This window comes from Pipistrellus hanaki (assembly GCF_964339955.1).
Source record: "Pipistrellus hanaki genome assembly, chromosome: 12".
In the NCBI taxonomy this organism is placed as follows: Eukaryota; Metazoa; Chordata; class Mammalia; order Chiroptera; family Vespertilionidae; genus Pipistrellus; species Pipistrellus hanaki.
In genome coordinates this window covers 36,996,460-37,014,828 of record NC_140514.1, presented here as the reverse complement: position 1 = coordinate 37,014,828, position 18,369 = coordinate 36,996,460, and the positions used below count along the sequence as shown (strand labels likewise).

Here is an 18,369-nt window from a genome sequence, read left to right as displayed (position 1 = left end):
AACCACAAAATGATGTACATCAAGTCCGATGTAGCCTGAGGACTCACTGTATAAATTGCTTTTAAAAATGTTTATTGTCTCTGTGTTTTTCCAGTGGCATGCAATGGAATTTAACATTAAGTTAGTCTCTTATGATGAAAATATGTCATTCTGTCTATTTCTAAAGAGTTCCTTCTATTGAAAGATCAAACCATTTATTAGCACAGATACACCTTCAGATTACTTTCTGAGGTATATTATCTTTATATACACACACACACACACATATATATATATATATATATATATATATATATATATATAGCCTAAGCAACTGTTCAACCGGTAGCTATGATGCACACTGATACCAGGGGGTGGACGCTCTGACTGATAGGTTAGCTTACTGCTGGGGTCCAGTTGATTGGGACTGGGTGAGATGGGCCAGACATGTCCTGGAGCCCTCTCTTGGTCCCTCCCTGGCACCAATCAATTGTGCCCTGGTATGTTGGACCTCACCAGTAAATGAATCTGTGCACCAAGCCTCTAGTTTTTAAATATTTGGTAAGTTGCCAGATTTGTATCTTTCTCTTTTAGTTTTGAAGAGTATAATTCCAGTATAACATTTACATTGTAAACTGGGACAGGAAAGTTTGATTTATGTTTGAGGGGAAATATTTAGCATTTTAGTGTCAGTAATTTATGTAAAATTAGTAAATTAAATGCATCAATGGAATAAAGTTAGTTAAAAGTAGGAACATTTTAACCTTGAAGACTTTCTGTGCATGATGTTATAACATTTTTTAAAAAGTGCCAATCCAAAGTTATAGAAAATGATTTAGTTCACATTTGTGACAAGAAAGTTGAAGGAATATGAAGTAAGGAAACCTTAGAGTTTTTCATTTCTGTGAAGGAGGAGAAATGCAGAGATGGGGCAGAGATGCGCAGGGCCACTTACCTAAATAAGTAGGTGATCTGCCCCAATCGGTTTGGCTCAGTGGATAGGGCGTCGGTCTGTGGACTGAAGGGTCCCAGGTTTGATTCCGGTCAAGGGCATGTATCTTGGTTGCGGGTACATTCCCAGTAGGGGGTGTGCAGGAGGCAGCTGATTGATGTTTCTCTCTCATCGATGTTTCTAGCTCTCTATCCCTCTCCCTTCCTCTCTGTAAAAAAATAAAAAATATATATATTAAAAAAATAGTAGGTGATCTACATAGGTATTAATAAAGCAACTAAATGTATGCAACTGAAGGGCCTAAAATTTTTGCTGCCTAAAATTTTACTTTCCCAATGTTTTTAACTTTCTGATGTTTAGAGTAAAAGGAATTTAATTAAAGTGAATTTTAAGGTCCTCTCTGAGCAGAAGCATACTACCTCCTACTTTACCTTCCATACTACCAAATTTGAAGGTAATGGGCTTTTTTTCAAAACTAGATTTCTGAAATGTGTTGATTTTTTTTTTTTTGAATGGTACTACTTATGAATATATGGTATTTGAAGTGTTTAATTTCTCACTGGGTGTTTATCTTACTTGGAATTTCTTTGATTTAGTATTTTATGAATCGTCATTTAAAGACTAAAATTGGGACGTTAGAGATAACATACAAGCTAATTCAGAATAGTGTTTTTTCTGTTTCTCTAAACATTTCTACATGTGCTTTCCACTGCATGGTGAGATTTTGATTATTTTATTTTTTTGTGCTTTAATCTGTATTGTTTATATTTTCTAACAATGTGCATGTTTCATTTTTATAATCAGAAAAAGTGAAAACTATACATTGAGTCCAAAGAAGGCCAATGAAAAAGAGTATTTGAAGTAAAGTTGTTTGACCAAATAATTTTTTCTTTACAGACACGTCAAGTTCTCGAAGAGCTGACTGAGTTGCCAGTTATGGTGGAGCTAGCCAGTGATTTCCTGGATAGAAACACGCCAGTTTTTCGAGATGACGTTTGCTTTTTTATTAGTCAGTCAGGTATGCTAATTTTAAAGACTTGGCAAAAGGAAAGTCATTCTTTCTAAAAATTATCTTGGCAAAAATTGATATTTAAAGATAAACTGGTATTGCAAATGGCAAATAGAGATTTATTTTGATATGTGAATCTTAATGAATTAGTAAAATAAACATGGTTTAAACTCAAAGAGCTGAATTTTCAAAGACAGAGAAAGAAAGAAGATCCTAAAAAGTAGGAGACTGTTAAAGTTTTGCTAATTTATTATTTTAAATGCATGATTTAAATTTCATTTAAGACAAATAAGACAAAAAGTGTAGTCAGTTTGCTGAAACCGGTTTGGCTCAGTGGATAAGAGCATCGGCCTGCGGACTGAAAGGTCCCAGGTTCGATTCCGGTCAAGGGCATGTACCTTGGTTGCTGGCACATCCCTAGTGGGGGGTGGGGGTGCAAGAGGCGGCTGGTCGATGTTTCTCTCTCATCGATGTTTCTAACTCTCTATCCCTCTCAATTCCTCACTGTGTAAAATCAATAAAATATATTAAAAAAAAAAAAAGAAAGGAAAAAAAAAGTGTAGTCAGTTTTTTGTTTTTACATCTAAAAAAGGATCTATTAAATGCTGTATGTGCTACTTTTGTCTTCCTTTATACACAGGTGAGACAGCAGATACCCTGATGGGTCTTCGGTACTGCAAGGAGAGAGGAGCTTTAACTGTGGGGATCACAAACACTGTCGGCAGTTCCATATCAAGGGAGACAGATTGTGGAGTTCACATTAATGCTGGACCCGAGATTGGCGTGGCCAGCACAAAGGTAAATTTTGACTTAGTTCTTATGTAATTATTTAACCATAGTGTTGGTGAAACAGACTAATCCATATCTTGCATTTAACTTGTTAGCCATTACAGAACTCACAGTTTACTAATTATTGTAAGACTTAAGAGTCAACAATAGATAAAACACTTGTCCCCTTCATCACCTCCATATTAGGAATTTGAAAGGACAGCCGAAACCGGTTTGGCTCAGCGGTAGAGCGTCGGTCTGCGGACTGAAAGGTCCCAGGTTCGATTCCGGTCAAGGGCATGTACGTTGGTTGAGGGCACATACCCAGTAGTGGGTGTGCAAGAGGCAGCTGGTCGATGTTTCTCTCTCATCGACGTTTCTAGCTCTCTATCTCTCTCCCTTTCTCTCTGTAAAAAGTCAATAAAATATATATATATTAAAAAAAAAAAAAGAATTTGAAAGGACAAATATATCTATAATAATAAAAGCATAATATGCTGATTAGACTGGACAGCCGAACAACCTTCCAGACATCCTTCCAGACGACCTTCTGGACGAAGCCAGGGCTGCCAGGGCTGAGCCCCTTGTACACATTTCCTGCATCGGGTCTCTAGTATAACATAAGTCCATTTTGAAAAGGTCTCTGCTACTGTCCCCATTCATCACTTATATCCTCATGCCAGGTACATAGATAAGTAGAATGTTCCCTTTTATTATGTATAGTAGGGAGATAGAAAAATAACAGATTAGAAACATTCAGTTTAATTCTAATAATCTTTGAAATTTTATTTACATATTTATAGTTTCTAATGTACTAAAATATACATACTACCTTTAAAAGCTTCTAAAGAGGAGTACACCTTTGGTATAGAATTTGGAAATTAAATAAAAATGAGTATTATATAACTGTCTATTTCTCTTTAGATACTACATTCATGGAGATTTAAAAGCACCCTCATTTTTTTTAAGGCCTACTGAGACTACTTTGCTCTTTGAAATTGGGATATGCATAAATATGTTAATAAAAATAGGAATCTTAGTGTATAAATGCAAAGTGTATGATTACAGAATTTCAGTTGTCTAATTTTCTGCTTAAGTTCAGTATTTCTTGCTGATTATCTGGTAAGATACTTAGGTATTGGTGGATTTGATTCTAATTAAAGGTGTTTGTAAGATTATATTAACATACATAACCACATTTAAATATTTTTTTCTTTTAAAGAACCTCATGGAGAATTTTTGTATGGAAAATTTGTGATTCTTATGTAAAAACTCTGATGAGAGTTTGTTGGTTACTTGGATACTGCCAACACTATAATTTATAGAAAGCTGAAACCTGAATTTTCTGTGTGATAATTAAAACATGTAAGATGTTTGTGCCTGAATAAATAACCAACTGCTCTAAACAGGAGCTTGTGGATTTTTGGACAGCTTTGATTGGGGATTGGAATCCCAGGGCCCTTTTATTCACCACACATTGTGAAACAAGGGTTTCATGTGGTATGTGTACATCTGTCAACTGAATGGACGCTGTTTTGTTGACTTTACTTTTTATTAAATCTTTCTTAAACTGTAAGTTGCCAGGGGAAATACAACTTTTTAAAATTTCTAATTGTATAGCTTATGAAGACTAATTTTTCTCAACATTTTGTTAACGATAATTTTCAAACATATAGCAGAGTTAAAAATTTTTTACATTAACAATCATATACCATTACCTAGATTTTACTGTTAACCTTTTTTCTATAGCTTTATTGAAATATAATTTCATACTGTAAATAACACTCACCAGTTATTAAATGTATAGTTTTAGTAAATTTGGCCCTTAAGTCCAATTTTAGAACACCTACTCACTTGAAAAAGTTTCTTTTTGCCCCGGTAGAGTCAATCCTCCTTTCTACCCCTCAACTTCAGGCAACTACTATTGTCTTCTCTTGTTATATCATTTTCTAGGAAGTTCCTATAAAGGGAGTTATATAAAATACGTCTTTTGTAGCTGGCTTCTTTCATTTAACATGAGATTTTTTGAGATTTATTCATGATATTTATATCCGTGGTTCTTTTTTTGTAAGTCCTTTTTTTAAAAGAAAAACTTTTTATATTGAAATCACTAGTTTTATAGGAAGTTGTAGAGACAGTACAGAGAAGACCATGTACTCTTCACAAAGTTTCCCCTAGTGGTTACACCTTACATAAGAAAATAAGTATCTTTTTATAGTACATACTTTAATTTGTTTAATAAAATAACTCCCTTAAGATATTAATAAGTATGGTAATTTAGTCTCATTTAATTTTTATTGGATTCTAAAATAATTTTGTGTTCTTTAATAGCCTTAGACAATCTTGAAAAGATTAGTCATAGACCATTTCTGAATGGCAAATATGTTAATGGGTGATCAAAGAGGCTCATCATTGGGGGCCTTGTGATGGAGCTAGCACAAGAATACTCTAATCTTTGTTATGAATTCCCAGCTTTGCCTGAGAAACTGTCAGGGTTAGAAAGATATTACTTTCTCATAATATCATACCATAGATAATTTGATACATCTAATGGGTATAAATGTACAGGTTCAGTGATTTTTGTATGTTATTGCAGGTGTTTAGAATTTTACCACTGTACTGACTTTTGTTGATTAAAAAAACCCAAAAAACCAATATAACTTTATTTTTGGCTGAGTAAAAAGTAAAACCAAGTTTAAAAGTTGAGAGTCAACATTTTTCTGTTAAATTCTTTCAAACCTCAGTAAATTCAAAATGTGAGGTATAACTTATTTTTCTCATAATTGGTTTTCTGGTAGTTATTGGGGAAATGAAAAACATGAAACTGAAATTAAGCTGTGATAAGGGATTCAATGGAAAAATATGTGCATTAAGATTATTCTGTTTAATATTTGTACTTGGAAACCAGTGTTTAGATGTTTCAGGTCCAAACAAAGAAACATTACTCAAGAGAATAACATTTTTAGTTATGGTATAGAGAAACTGAAATGCTCATTATCTGATCAGTTTCGATTGGAAACAACTTAGGTATCCCAGGGGTCTAAGATATGGGTCTCTCCCTCTGTCTGGAAATACAATTTGTGATTAATTGGTGTATTGTAAAATAAATTTCAGTATGAACTGAAATTTAGAATATAGATGTGCTCATTAGATTGGAGATAAAGAACTACAATTCTACTTCAGTGCTATGGAGGAAAAAAAATCCCAGTGCATCAGTAGAACTCATAGCAAGACAGGGACAGGTAGCTGTTTGTGGAGGAATATCTGAGCAGCTGATAGCTGGGAGGTCTAGTAAGAGGAAATAGGGTATTTCATTGAACTATTGGGAAGGTGAGGAGCATTGGTAGACTGATTTGTTATATTGGAGGCTCATTATCCATATTCTGACAGGAAAATTTTCACTAATGAAGTGATTGCTTATCTAGAGAAGAGTAACAGAAAGCATATAATCCATCACACACACAAAAAAAGTCAACATAAATTTCCTAAAGTTAAAGTTGTAGATAACATTATAGCTGGCACACCACAGTAATCCTAGTGATTTAATAATAAATGTGTCAGTAAAAACCTCAAATACCTAAAACATAAAAACATTCCTCTAAATAACTATTGAGTTAAAATGATATCAGAACTACTATTTTAAAAGGCTTAGAAGAAATAATGATAATGAACATTGTGAGTAAAAGTTTAGTGTGTGTCCAAATTTATAATTAGAGGTAAATTCATAGCATTAAATGCTTATCTTTAAAAAATGAATTAAGTATTTTAAAAAGTTAGAAAAAGGAAACTCAATAAAGCAATGTAGTCAAATAATAGAGAAAAGTGAATGAAGGAACTGCAAAACAGAAAGCTTCAGGACCTTCATCTTAGAGGGCCTTAGGTGTTTTCTGGAATCTTCCTAGGATTTTATCTGTATTACTGTGAAGTAAAAAAGGTGGCCTTAGACTAGAATCTTTTTCAACATGATGTTTCACTGAGGATTGGCTCTCTGAAACATATTTGCTATCCCAGTTGTAGGAGTTCCATCCAGTTTAATAGGAAAAAATAAGTAAACAATGAAAAGGAGAAAATAAAATTCTTAGTTGCAATTGACATGATTGACTACCTGTATAGAGCCCAAAAATATCAAGTAAAATATTTCTTAGTGCTTTATATAAGACATGCCGGCATATACAAAAATATTTTCTTTATATACTTTTCTAAGTAGTGGCTACTTAAAAATAATATAGATGTGTGTATTTAGAGGGGGATTCCTCACCACAACATGAGGAACTGTATTAAAGGGTCACGGCATTAAAAAGGTTGAGAACCACTGCTTTATAGACTTTTAAGTTTCTAACACATATTGATGGAATACCATATTTCTGGATGGGAAGATTATTTTGTAAAAAAAAATGACAGATCTGTAAGACAGAATCAATAGTCCTGTAACATAACTCCAGTACATCAAATGAATGTCTCAAACTAGTAAAGAAAGGGTGGGGTGAAATTGAAATGAAGGAAAAGTTGCTTATTTATAAAAATAGAAAAACGTAAGTTAACACCTTGTACTAAAATTAATTTCAGGTGGTCTAAAAATGAAATGAAAACGTCAAATAAAATGGGCCCTGCTAGTTTAACTCGGTAGATAGACTGCCTGTGGACTGAAGGGTCCCGGGTTTGATTCCAGTCAGGGATCCCTAGTAGGGGGCATGCAGGAGGCAGTCAATCAGTGATTCTCTCTCATCATTGATGTTTCTATCTCTCACTCTCCCTTAAATTTTTTAAATTTAAAAGTATACATAACAGTTTAAAAAAATGAAATCTTGTGTCAGTAAACACCATTAAGGTTAGACCAAACTGGAGAAAAGTATTTGAAACATAACAGTAAAGACCTTACAATCAACTTTTTTAAAGAATCTATTTTTATTGATTTCAGAGCAAAAGGGAGAAGGAGAGAGGGATAGAAACATCAGTGACGAGAGAGAATCACTGATTGGCTGCCTCCTGCATGCCCCCTTCTGGGGATCGAGCTTGCAACCAAGGCATGTGCTTTTGACTAGAATTGAATCCTGGGACCTTTCAGTCCGAAGGCTGACCCGCTCTCCACTGAACCAAATTGGCTAGGACACGACCAACTTAAAAGAAAAAAAACAAAACAAAAAACCACAAACATACAAGTTGAAAATAAGTGAAGAACAATGAAGTTAATCTTTAAAAGAAGAAACATAAATGGCTAACAAGCATGAATAAAAATCTTAATTTTTTTAGATTCAAGATATATATGGTAAAGGAGGAGGAAGAGTCCATTGTCTATCAGTCAATGGCAAAAAATTTGTTAAAAGGATAATTCTCAATATTGTAAGGAATGTGACAAAACAGTCATATCTTACATTTCTATACAGCTAATGGGGATAAAAATTGTCTTGGCAGCATAACTGCAAGTTTTAAAATATTCACAAGTCTAGTTTTAAGAAAAAATTTCTTTGAATTAAAGTTCAAGCTTTCATCAATAAAAAGTTTGTTTTTAGCCTATATGCCAGACATTATGTTGAATGATTTATACTTGTGTAATTTGTTCTCATGATTATCTTGTAAGTATTGTGTACTTTTAACAGATGGGCCATCTGAGGCCTAAAGAGGTGGAAAAAGTTCCTTAAGATAATTACACACTAGTAAGTAAGAAAGAAAGCATTCTGTCTTGGGAAAGTATTTATCATGTTAAGAATAAAAGCAAGTTACAAAATTATACCTACTAAGAATTTTCTAAACAATATAAAAAGGAAAAACATTGTAGAGATTAGAAGGCAGTATTCATAAAAGTAAATAGCATATTATTAATGTAATTATCCCTATAGATTAAATAGCAGTTCCATTTTTAATTTTTTGAGAAAACTTCACACTATTTTGCATAGTGGTTGTATCAGTCTGCATTCCTTCCAACTAGGATTCCTAGTGTACTAGGATTCCTTTTTCTCCACATCCTTACTGGCATTTAGGCAACCAATCGATGTTTCTCACACCAAGGTTTTTCTCCCTCCCTCCATCTTCCCCTTCGCTCTTCTTCCCTTCCCCTTTTCCTTCCCCTCCATAAAATCAGTAATATGTTCTTGAGTGAAGATTAAAAAAAAAAAAAAAATGCTTATAAAACCAATGGGTATTTGCATATTTTTAAAATGAAAAACTCTTAAGTTCTTAAAATACAACTGCTTTTTTTTTTTTTTTTTTGGTGGTGTTTTAGGCTTACACCAGCCAGTTTGTATCCCTTGTGATGTTTGCCCTTATGATGTGTGATGACAAGATTTCCATGCAAGAGAGACGCAAAGAGATCATGCTTGGATTAAAGCGGCTGCCTGGTACGAAGATGCTCTTATACTACCGTTTTGTTGTCTAAGGGAGCCAGTAATGGGTGTCATTTTCTTCTTGTACTTGAAATTGTGGCTTCTAGCTGTTTAGTCAATAAATCTTCCTACTTTTTCACCTTCGTATTTAAAAATTCCTCTCTGTCTCTATATCTATCTTTTGGTTCTTCAGTTTATAATGTTCTTTATCATCCATAAATAAGTGAGGTCATGTGGTGTCTCTCTTTCATTGACTGGCTTGTTTCACTCAGCATGATGTTCTCCAATTCTATCCAGGTTGCAAACGATGAGAATTTTTTCTTTTTTATGGCTGCATAATATTCCATTGTGTAAATGTACCATAGTTTTTGGATCCAGTCATCTGCTGATGGGCACCTAGGCTGTTTCCAAATCCTAGCTATTGTAAATTGTGCTGCTATGAACATAGGGGTGCATATATTCTTTCTGATTGATGTTTCTAGCTTCTTGGGATATATTCCTAGGAGTGGAATTACTGGGTCAAATGGAAGTTCCATTTTCAGTTTTTTGAGGAAGCTAAGCAGACTGTCAAATTACAGCGGGGAGGTTGGGGAGATCTGGGGGAGATAAGAGATCAACCGAAGGACTTGTATACATGCATATAAGTACAACCAATGGACACAAAACTCTGGGGAGGGAGAGTATGTACGGGAGGGGGGGGCATTGGTATATGTACAAAAATAATAATTTAATAAAAAAAAATATTAAAAAAAATTAAAAAAAAATTCCTCTCTGATTTCACAAGGGAATAGAAACACTGGTCTTTTGTAGTTGCTATCAATATATTATTGTTTTCATATTGGTTTGGTTAAATATCCTTTTTCACAGATGTTGTTAACGTTACTTCTTAACAGATTTGATTAAAGAAGTACTGAGCATGGATGATGAAATTCAGAAACTGGCCACGGAACTTTATCATCAGAAGTCGGTCTTAATAATGGGGCGTGGCTATCATTATGCTACTTGTCTTGAAGGGGCTCTAGTAAGTCTTCTCACTACAATTTCACTCTATTGACTTATGGACCTGACACATAATCATACTTTTAGTTTGAATGGAATAGGTGAAACTTTTACAAGTGCTTTTGTTTTTATGCTTTCTGATTTGTTTACCCTGAGAAGGTATAACAATTTATACTTAATGAAAAAGTGAAAATCAAGAAGAGTGCATTTTAGCATGATAGCTTGGGTTTAGCAAGTAACTTTGGTTAATTTGTTGTCCAGATATGACTAAAATAAAGATTAAGTTCTCTAAATGTGAGATTTAATTCTGATCAAACATTAACCAAGTAAAAACAGTTACAAAGAAATATGAGTATGTTCATGAGAATCTAAAATGTTGAAAAAGCTCTGGTTAGGATGTCGGCCCACACACCAAAGGGTCTTGGGTTCGATTCCCTGTCAAGGGCACATACTGGGTTAGGGGTTTGCTTCCCACCCCTGGTAGAAGCATGTGTGGGAGGCAATCAGTCGATGTGTGTCCCTCTCACATCGATGTTTCTCTCTCTCTTCCCCCACCCCCTTCCACTCTCTGAAAAGCAATGGAAAAATATACTCAGGTGAGGATTAACAAAAAAAAAATTAAATTAAAATAATGCTTGAAAAAGTCCTTGTAGGTTTTAAAACTTCTAGTCATTGTAGATACTATAGAAACAATGATCTGTTAGCCTATTGGCTATATTTATAGATCAGTGGACCTTTAATACTTTTGGATAAATAGCAATTTCAGATATCTAATATTTGTGTAATATTTACTTAAGAATGGGTTTTTAAAAAAGATGCTGAAGACTAATCTAGTTCTTTTCTGTTAGAAAATCAAAGAGATCACTTACATGCACTCGGAAGGCATCCTCGCCGGGGAACTGAAACACGGCCCTCTGGCTTTGGTGGACAAGTTGATGCCTGTCATCATGATCATCATGAGAGATCACACTTATGCCAAGTGTCAGAATGCTTTTCAGCAGGTGATTGCTAGGCAGGTAAGTCAGAGGCTGCTGTGAGGACACCTTGGGGAATCTAAGACTTGGGCTATTAAAGCTTAATTGAATTTTATGACATTTAAAGAAATAGACCAGGGCCCAATAGATAGCTTATAAAACATGTTGAGGGATTAGATTCTCAAGAGTTTTGACAAGACTCAGCTCTTAGATCTCACAACAGGCAGAATCATGACCAAAAACGAAGTCTGGCTCTCCAAATCCTGTCCTCTTTAATTAGCTTATGCTGCTCCATTTTAATTTAATACATATTCTTACATGTGTCTTTCAGGAGGAACTAGATTTTATATTAAAACTACTGGTGATGTGCTTAACTTAGTTTTCCTCTGATCATTTGGCTTTATTTATAAATCTCAAAAGATATTAATCTCTACTCACAGTGTAGTTATGAACTTGGGTTTTGAAGGCAGGCAGACTTGAATTCAAGTACAGATGGTCTCTGGCTTATGGTGGTTTGACTTAGGATTTTTGGACTTTACAATGGTATGGAAATAACACGCATAATAAATTACATGAGATATTCAATATTTTGTTATAAAATATCCTTTGTGTTAGATAATTTTTCTCAACTGTAGGTTAATATGTGTTCTGATCATGTTAAAGGTAGGCTAGGTTGATCTAAGATGTTTGGTAGGTTAGGTGTATTAAATACATTTTTGGCTTACACTGAGTGGCCAGATTATTGATCTCTAACGGATAATAATCTGGCCACTCAGTGTACTTCTCTTGAGTACCTCATTTATTTGATATCAAATACTGTAAATTGTGCACCTGATCAGTTTTCCCCTTTGCACTGGCTGATAGAAAGCTCAGGGCAAATAGGTGGTTGATCTCCAGTAAAAGTCTAGAATACTTTTGGTACCCATTTGAAATATAGATACACTGAGTGGCCAGATTATTATTCATTCAGAGATCATAATAATCTGGCCACTCAGTGTATATTTTCAATTTATGATGGGTTTATAAGCAGAGGAGTATCTGTATTGAGCTTGGTGTTTCTTAGTTGTGTGAGCTTAAATAACTGACTCCGCAAAGCTTTCATTTCCTTGACTATGATATCAGTCTGACTTAACATATAGGATTGTGAGTTTAAATAAGTCTGTGTTAGTGAGGCCACATGTGAATTATTGAATGTAAAATTTGCACATTCACTTGCTACAGCTCTTACTTTGTTTACCTGTGATTGTGTATGTGGTTTCTTTCCCAGGGACGCCCAGTGGTGATTTGTGATAAGGAAGATACTGAGACCATTAATAACACAAAAAGAACAATCAAGGTGCCCCACTCAGTGGACTGCTTGCAAGGCATTCTCAGTGTGATCCCCTTACAGTTGCTGGCTTTCCACCTTGCTGTGCTGAGAGGCTATGATGTAAGTGATGGAGCACTGCCGAAATCTGGGGCTGGCTTTTTACCTGAGTACATTCTAATAGTTTTCCTTCTAAATATTTAGCAATAGCATTTGACAAATCTATCAGGTAGAGGGGTGTGTGTGTGTGTGTGTGTGTGTGTGTGTGTGTGTATAAAGGGCTAGGTGACCAGCAGACAGGCTGGCCGGTAGCTATGATACACACTGACCACAAGGGGGCAGATGCTTAACAGGAGCTGCTGAGCAACAGCAACTTTGCAGAGTGCCCTCTCACACTATGGGACTTCTTGGTAGGCCAGGCTGAGGGACCCCACCTGCTGGAGGGACCCTGATCACTCTGCAGATGCACTGTAAGCCCCGGTGCTGCCCCAGGTACACTGGGAAGGGACTATGGGAGGTTGGCTCCAGGGTGTGGCTGGCCCATCTCACCCAGTCCTGCTCCCACCAGCCACCTTCTAACTAATTTTCTTTCTTTGTGCATGAATCCACACACCGGGCCTCTAGTGTGTGTGTGTGTGTGTGTGTGTGTGAGTGTGTTCTCTATCTGTCTATCACCTGTTACATTTATCTGGCCCAATTTGTAGGTTACATCATAACATTTTCTTACCATAGAACTTGGAGATTATAGCACCATTAGATATTACCTTTTTTGGGAATCTCTGCCTGTTGTTATCCTGTTTCCTAATTCTTTGTTTAGGACTATCTCACACATTTCAGAACTTTTACAATTCTTGGTTCCCCAGTCATTGTGACAACCAAAACATCCTGCTCTTAGCTGTTCCCTCAGAGGCCTGCCACCTCTGGAGGCCATCATTGGACTCTTCCTGTGCAGAACTGGTTTCTTCAGGATTCTTTTTCCTAACTGATTTCAAGTCTCTTGAAGAGACATTATGTGACTGTATTTTCTAATTCAATTCTTTGTAGTCTATAGTGAAGATGGTTAATGAAAAAGTTTTCTGTTTTCACAAAAATAATTCGCTTATAGAACACTACCACTCCCTAATCTGTATAATCTCTTTAATCTTGCCCCCCCTCCTTTTTTTTTTTTTTTTGGCAGGTTGATTTCCCCCGGAATCTTGCCAAATCTGTAACAGTAGAATAAGGAGCACCTGAAACTGGCGATTAAGCAACACAAGACACCTTTTGTATTTAAAATCTTGGTTTAAAATATCACTCCTTTAAGCCCCCCCCCCTTTTTTTTGTAAATTCTTATTTATATATCAGTTATAATTCCACTAAAATTGTGCTTTTTGTGAAATTACCTCATATTTTTCCAGTAATTTGTGGGGAAGTTTGAAAAGTGGAATCAGTATCAGAAACCTTTAGCTTTCATTTTCTTTTTTTTAATCATCACCCGAGGATCTTTTATCCATTGATTTGTAGAAAGAGTGGAAGGGAGGAAGGGAAGGAGAGAGGAGAGAGGAGGGGAGAGGGAGAGAAAGAGAGAGAGAAACATCAATGTGAAACAGACACATCAGCTGGTTGTCTCCCATACATGTCCCAACGAGGACGGGGATCAAACCTGTAACCATGGTACGTGCCCTTAGCCGGGAATCAAACCTCAGTCACTTTGGTCCTTGGGTGACATTCTAACCACTGAGCCAAACTGGCCAGTGAGGGTTAGCTCTCAGTTTCTTAAAAGAAAATTGCTGGGTGTTGGATTATTTACTTCAATCTGAGAGGTTGTGTATTTTAAAAGTAATTAGCATTTGTTTTACCATGCTTTTATTCATTTAGACCAATGAAGAGTAGTGCTTTTATTAAAAGATCTAAAGCCAGTGGCAATGTATTTGGACATTTGATTACGGTTTTGCTAAGTTACATATAAGGACAAGAGGCTATGATTTATTTTGAAATTTGTTAGAGTACTTAAAAACAAAAAACTTCTCTTGGTGGGATTGCTACCTAAGTTAAGTTCATCTTAGCCTTTCACATTTATTGTTTGTTATCTGTAGGTCAAGGTAGTTTAGGAAGCTAAATAGTATCATAATACATTGGTTTTCTTTAGCCCTTATCAGAAAATATTTGTATAATTTCATAGCACAAACTAAATTTGAGCTGCTTTGGACAGCTAACAACATAATTTTAAATTTGAAGGTGGCATATATACATATTGGATATCCGACTGTTTTTTCATCTCTTAAAAATGGTTTTTATTTTCTTGTATCTGTACTTTTTAATCACAGATGAATGACATATTTTATCTTGTTCTTTGAAATCACCACACAGAGTTGTCATCAAATGTCTCAAATTAAATCAATATTGATATATTCAGGATTGGCTTCAACTTTGTCCCAAAGAATTTCCTGCAATTAATTTAACTTCCCTTCATTGCCTTCTATAAAACTAATACCTTCCTATGAGTTTGGGAGCTCTTTGCAATAGTTTGAAAGATTTGCAAGTATTTTGGCTAATCATTTGACTCTATATGGTAGGCTAGGCTTAGAAAAAGCTATGTGCTTTACACAGAAATTAATGAAGGATTGTGTCAAATGCAGTACAAGCAAACCTTGGTTGGGTATTGCGGGTTAGGTTCCCGACAATATAATTAAGCCAGGATTGCAGTAGACGAGTTGTAATCCTTTTGCTGGTTGAGGGTCTGGCCTTCAGTTTGTCAGAAACAACATCTGTGAAGCACAAAAAAGTGAGGTATGCCTGTATTATTTCCCAGGTAATAATATTTTTTGTGTTCCACCCCTTCAAGTTATTTAGGAATGAAGAAGATATTAATAAATTGATCTTGAGGTGACTTTAGCTGGTTAGTGCCAGAAATGGAACTTAATACTTTAGATTAAAATATTTAGAGTGGACTACAAGTTTGATACTGAAAAAGTTGTAATTTCTTCACGAAGCTTTTTTGGCCACATCTTGGGGATTTTATAGCAAAGGGTATTTATGTTTTGGTTAAGTCCTTCTCTTTAGGAAGTTTTCTCTTTAAAATTGTGAAGGTAAGATATTTAGCAAATTATGTAAGTTCAGTCTATTCCTTTCTCTGTTTTTGAACTTCTTGATGAGATGAAGATTTTCTGATAGCAAAGAGAGGCATAGAATTCTGCTTGTGTATCAGAGAAAGGGCATGTGCCCTGACTGGGAATCGAACCTGTGACCTCTTGGTTTATGGGTCAGTGCTCAACCACTGAGCAACACTGGCCAGGCCATAAGCCCTTTTTAGGCCTGGGGTTGTGTAGCATTTAACACAGGGCCCAGGAAATTATTGTTACTTGGGAGTCAGCTTTTTGGTCTTTCTTTAATCACCTATGCCATCGGGATAAATGAGAAGAGAGAAATTAATATTAACTGATTTTAATTTGTTATAACTATGTCAGCAACTTATTATGGGCAAGTCACTGGGCTAGGTACTGAAAGATGCATCTTGTTTAAAGCAAAGCCCATTTGTCTCCAGGTAGGCTCATCAGTAGTGAAGACGGGGGTCATTGAAAGGGTAAGAGAGTACCCTTAATGTTAAGTGCTATAAGTGGATTTCACTTACATCATGATCCAAGTTTTGGGGTATATCATGCTCAGAAGAGGTGAAGTGCATTTTGTAGAGTAAGCTGCTACCACAGGCTGTAGATCCTGTGTCTGTGGTTCACTAAGGAACAGCACTCATTAAATTCGAAGGTGAAAAACAAGCATCAGTAACTAAAAGGGAACGGACAGGGTAATGTGCAGATGGGGCCGTTGGGCAAGGGAGCTAATACAGATTTTCTTTCTTCAGTTTTTTAGAAAATTGCTTCTGAGATGTGTATTGTCTTATCCTTTTGAATACATACAGGTCCCTTGGCCTGAGTTAATTATGTAAGTGGAAGGAAAGGAGCCCTTTTTTAGTTCCTTGGTGATGTTCCTTTGCCACTTCTATTTACTCTCCAAATGAGGAAAACCCGCTGAAATTTTGCTTTAACAAACATTTTAAGAAATCCTTTGGGGGTCAGTTTTTCCTCTTCCTATTTTTTTTTTTTTAATTAGAATATGCTGTAACAATAAAAGGGAAACACTAATGTTAATTATGGTATGATACAACCTAAGTGATTTTTCTGGAAAAGTACAGTGTCATTGAAAAGTGTTTATTGCAAAAGAATTCATAGTTCTCATTGAATTTGTGAAGGCCAAAGAAATTGAAAGAAAAGGTCAGTAAAGAAATATATTGTAGCCTTATATCCACACATTTTGTAGTTTTTTCCAACCAGGATATTAGATAGACTATTTTACCCATAAAAGCATATTTCAGGGTGGGGTGTGGCCAGGAGAAGGTCAATGGGGAGGAAAGGAGACATATGTAATACTATATATAATACTTTAAATAATAAAAAAAAGCATATTTCAGATTGCTTAGTTTTTAGTGTTAGAATCAAATTTACAAGTTCTAACCCTTAAATCATTTTTCTCCCACAATATTTAAGTATTGTTAATATATCAGTATTTCCTTGGCTTGATTAATTTAACCACATCTTCAGATCTGTGACATGACAACCAATAGGATTGATTATTTTTAGATTTGAGCCAGTAATTCCCAGGGTTAAAATAAAATCATAAGTAGCAAGATGGTAAAGTTATAACATATTAACTTGTAGGTCTGTAATAGGCTGATATAAGTGTTAGGGAATATACCATAAATAATGGCTATTAAGAGCATTTTAACAAATTCTTGAATTACCTTTCTTACCATACTAGTTTTCAGAATGAATATAGAAATGATCCTGTTAGCTTTTTAAAGGTAATATGATTTTGTTTAAATAAAACTTTTTATATTTGTTTATATTGCTCATGAACTGGAAATTTTAGAATCATCCTTGCTGTTTCAGTTTTTTGTTCTTTAAAAGGAATGTTTAGTTAACTGAACCAATCGGTCATTTCTTCCTCATGCCTTGTAAAGTCCAGTTATTCTAATCCTGAGCTGTGAATAAATTACTAAAACTTCCTGAGAATTGCATTTTGAAGTAGTTTGCTAATATTTGAAATGCATACATGTTTGTAATTGTGTCAAAGATTGTATTGTAGTAAGAATGTAGTCAATGTTTACTTGAATTGTTAGTAAACATTTCTGATGTTAAAAATTTATTCGTTATTGTTGCTTTTAGAAAGAAGAAATTATTGCATTTAATATAATCTAAGTGTCATGTCTCCGCTCCAACTTCACAGGTGTTTTAGAAAGGCTCTACTCTTCTGATGTCATTCTGCATGCATCTACTTTCTCAAGTCTTAACATATTTTGCAATAATATGTTGCTTCTAGCAAATTGCCGGGGTACACAGTATCAATAACTTTAAGTTAATTGGTAGTTGCAAACGAAGGATATTTAAAATGGGTGATTAGAAAGACAGAATGTCCAGTTGACTTGAACAACACAGGTTTGGACTGAATTGCAGATTTTTTTCAATAGACTAAAAATGTATTTTCTTTATGATTATCTTCATAACATTTTCTTTTCTATAGATTTCTTTATTATAAGATAGCATATAATAAAACATAGAAAGTTTGTGTTAACTTTATGTTGCCAGTAAAGCTTCTGGTCAACAGTAGTTATGTTTTTTGGGAATCAGAAGTTACATGTGGCTTTTTGACTGGGCTGGAGGGTATTAGCACTCCTTCCCCCATGTTGTTCAAGGGTCAACTGTACTCCAAATTCAAAGTTTCTGTAGATCTGGCAATTTGTTAATCATAGAACAAAGATTCCTTTTATAGGATCTTGTTATAAACAGTAAGCCATAATCTCTGTCTTTAGTGCTCACAGCACTTGCTGTGTTTTGCAGAATACTGGATTTATACCAGGGTGGTTTGAATGAATAGATGTGCTGTTTTGCCTGCCCAGAGAATTGAGCCCAGCCTCTTGTCTCTTTCACTCTGTGTTGCTCTGCAGCAAAACTTAGAGCTGCCACCCAGCAGGGATCATTTTCCCCCCCACAGGACACATTTTTGACATAAAATTCAGCTTTACTCCTAGT

General features: G+C 35.1%; 1 protein-coding gene across 1 annotated transcript in view; it reads left to right on the top strand.

Annotated features, from left to right (window-relative positions):
* GFPT1 (glutamine--fructose-6-phosphate transaminase 1) overlaps positions 1–17,903 on the top strand; it is a 58,079-nt gene extending 40,176 nt beyond the window's left edge. The window contains exons 13-19 of the mRNA XM_084901193.1: positions 1,829–1,949; positions 2,581–2,738; positions 8,929–9,043; positions 9,922–10,049; positions 10,876–11,043; positions 12,269–12,430; positions 13,485–17,903. Coding sequence (XP_084757319.1) covers positions 1,829–1,949; positions 2,581–2,738; positions 8,929–9,043; positions 9,922–10,049; positions 10,876–11,043; positions 12,269–12,430; positions 13,485–13,529 — 897 coding nt within the window. The 3' untranslated portion in view covers positions 13,530–17,903. The remainder of the gene's footprint in view (positions 1–1,828; positions 1,950–2,580; positions 2,739–8,928; positions 9,044–9,921; positions 10,050–10,875; positions 11,044–12,268; positions 12,431–13,484) is intronic.
* Positions 17,904–18,369: the final 466 nt, after the last annotated feature.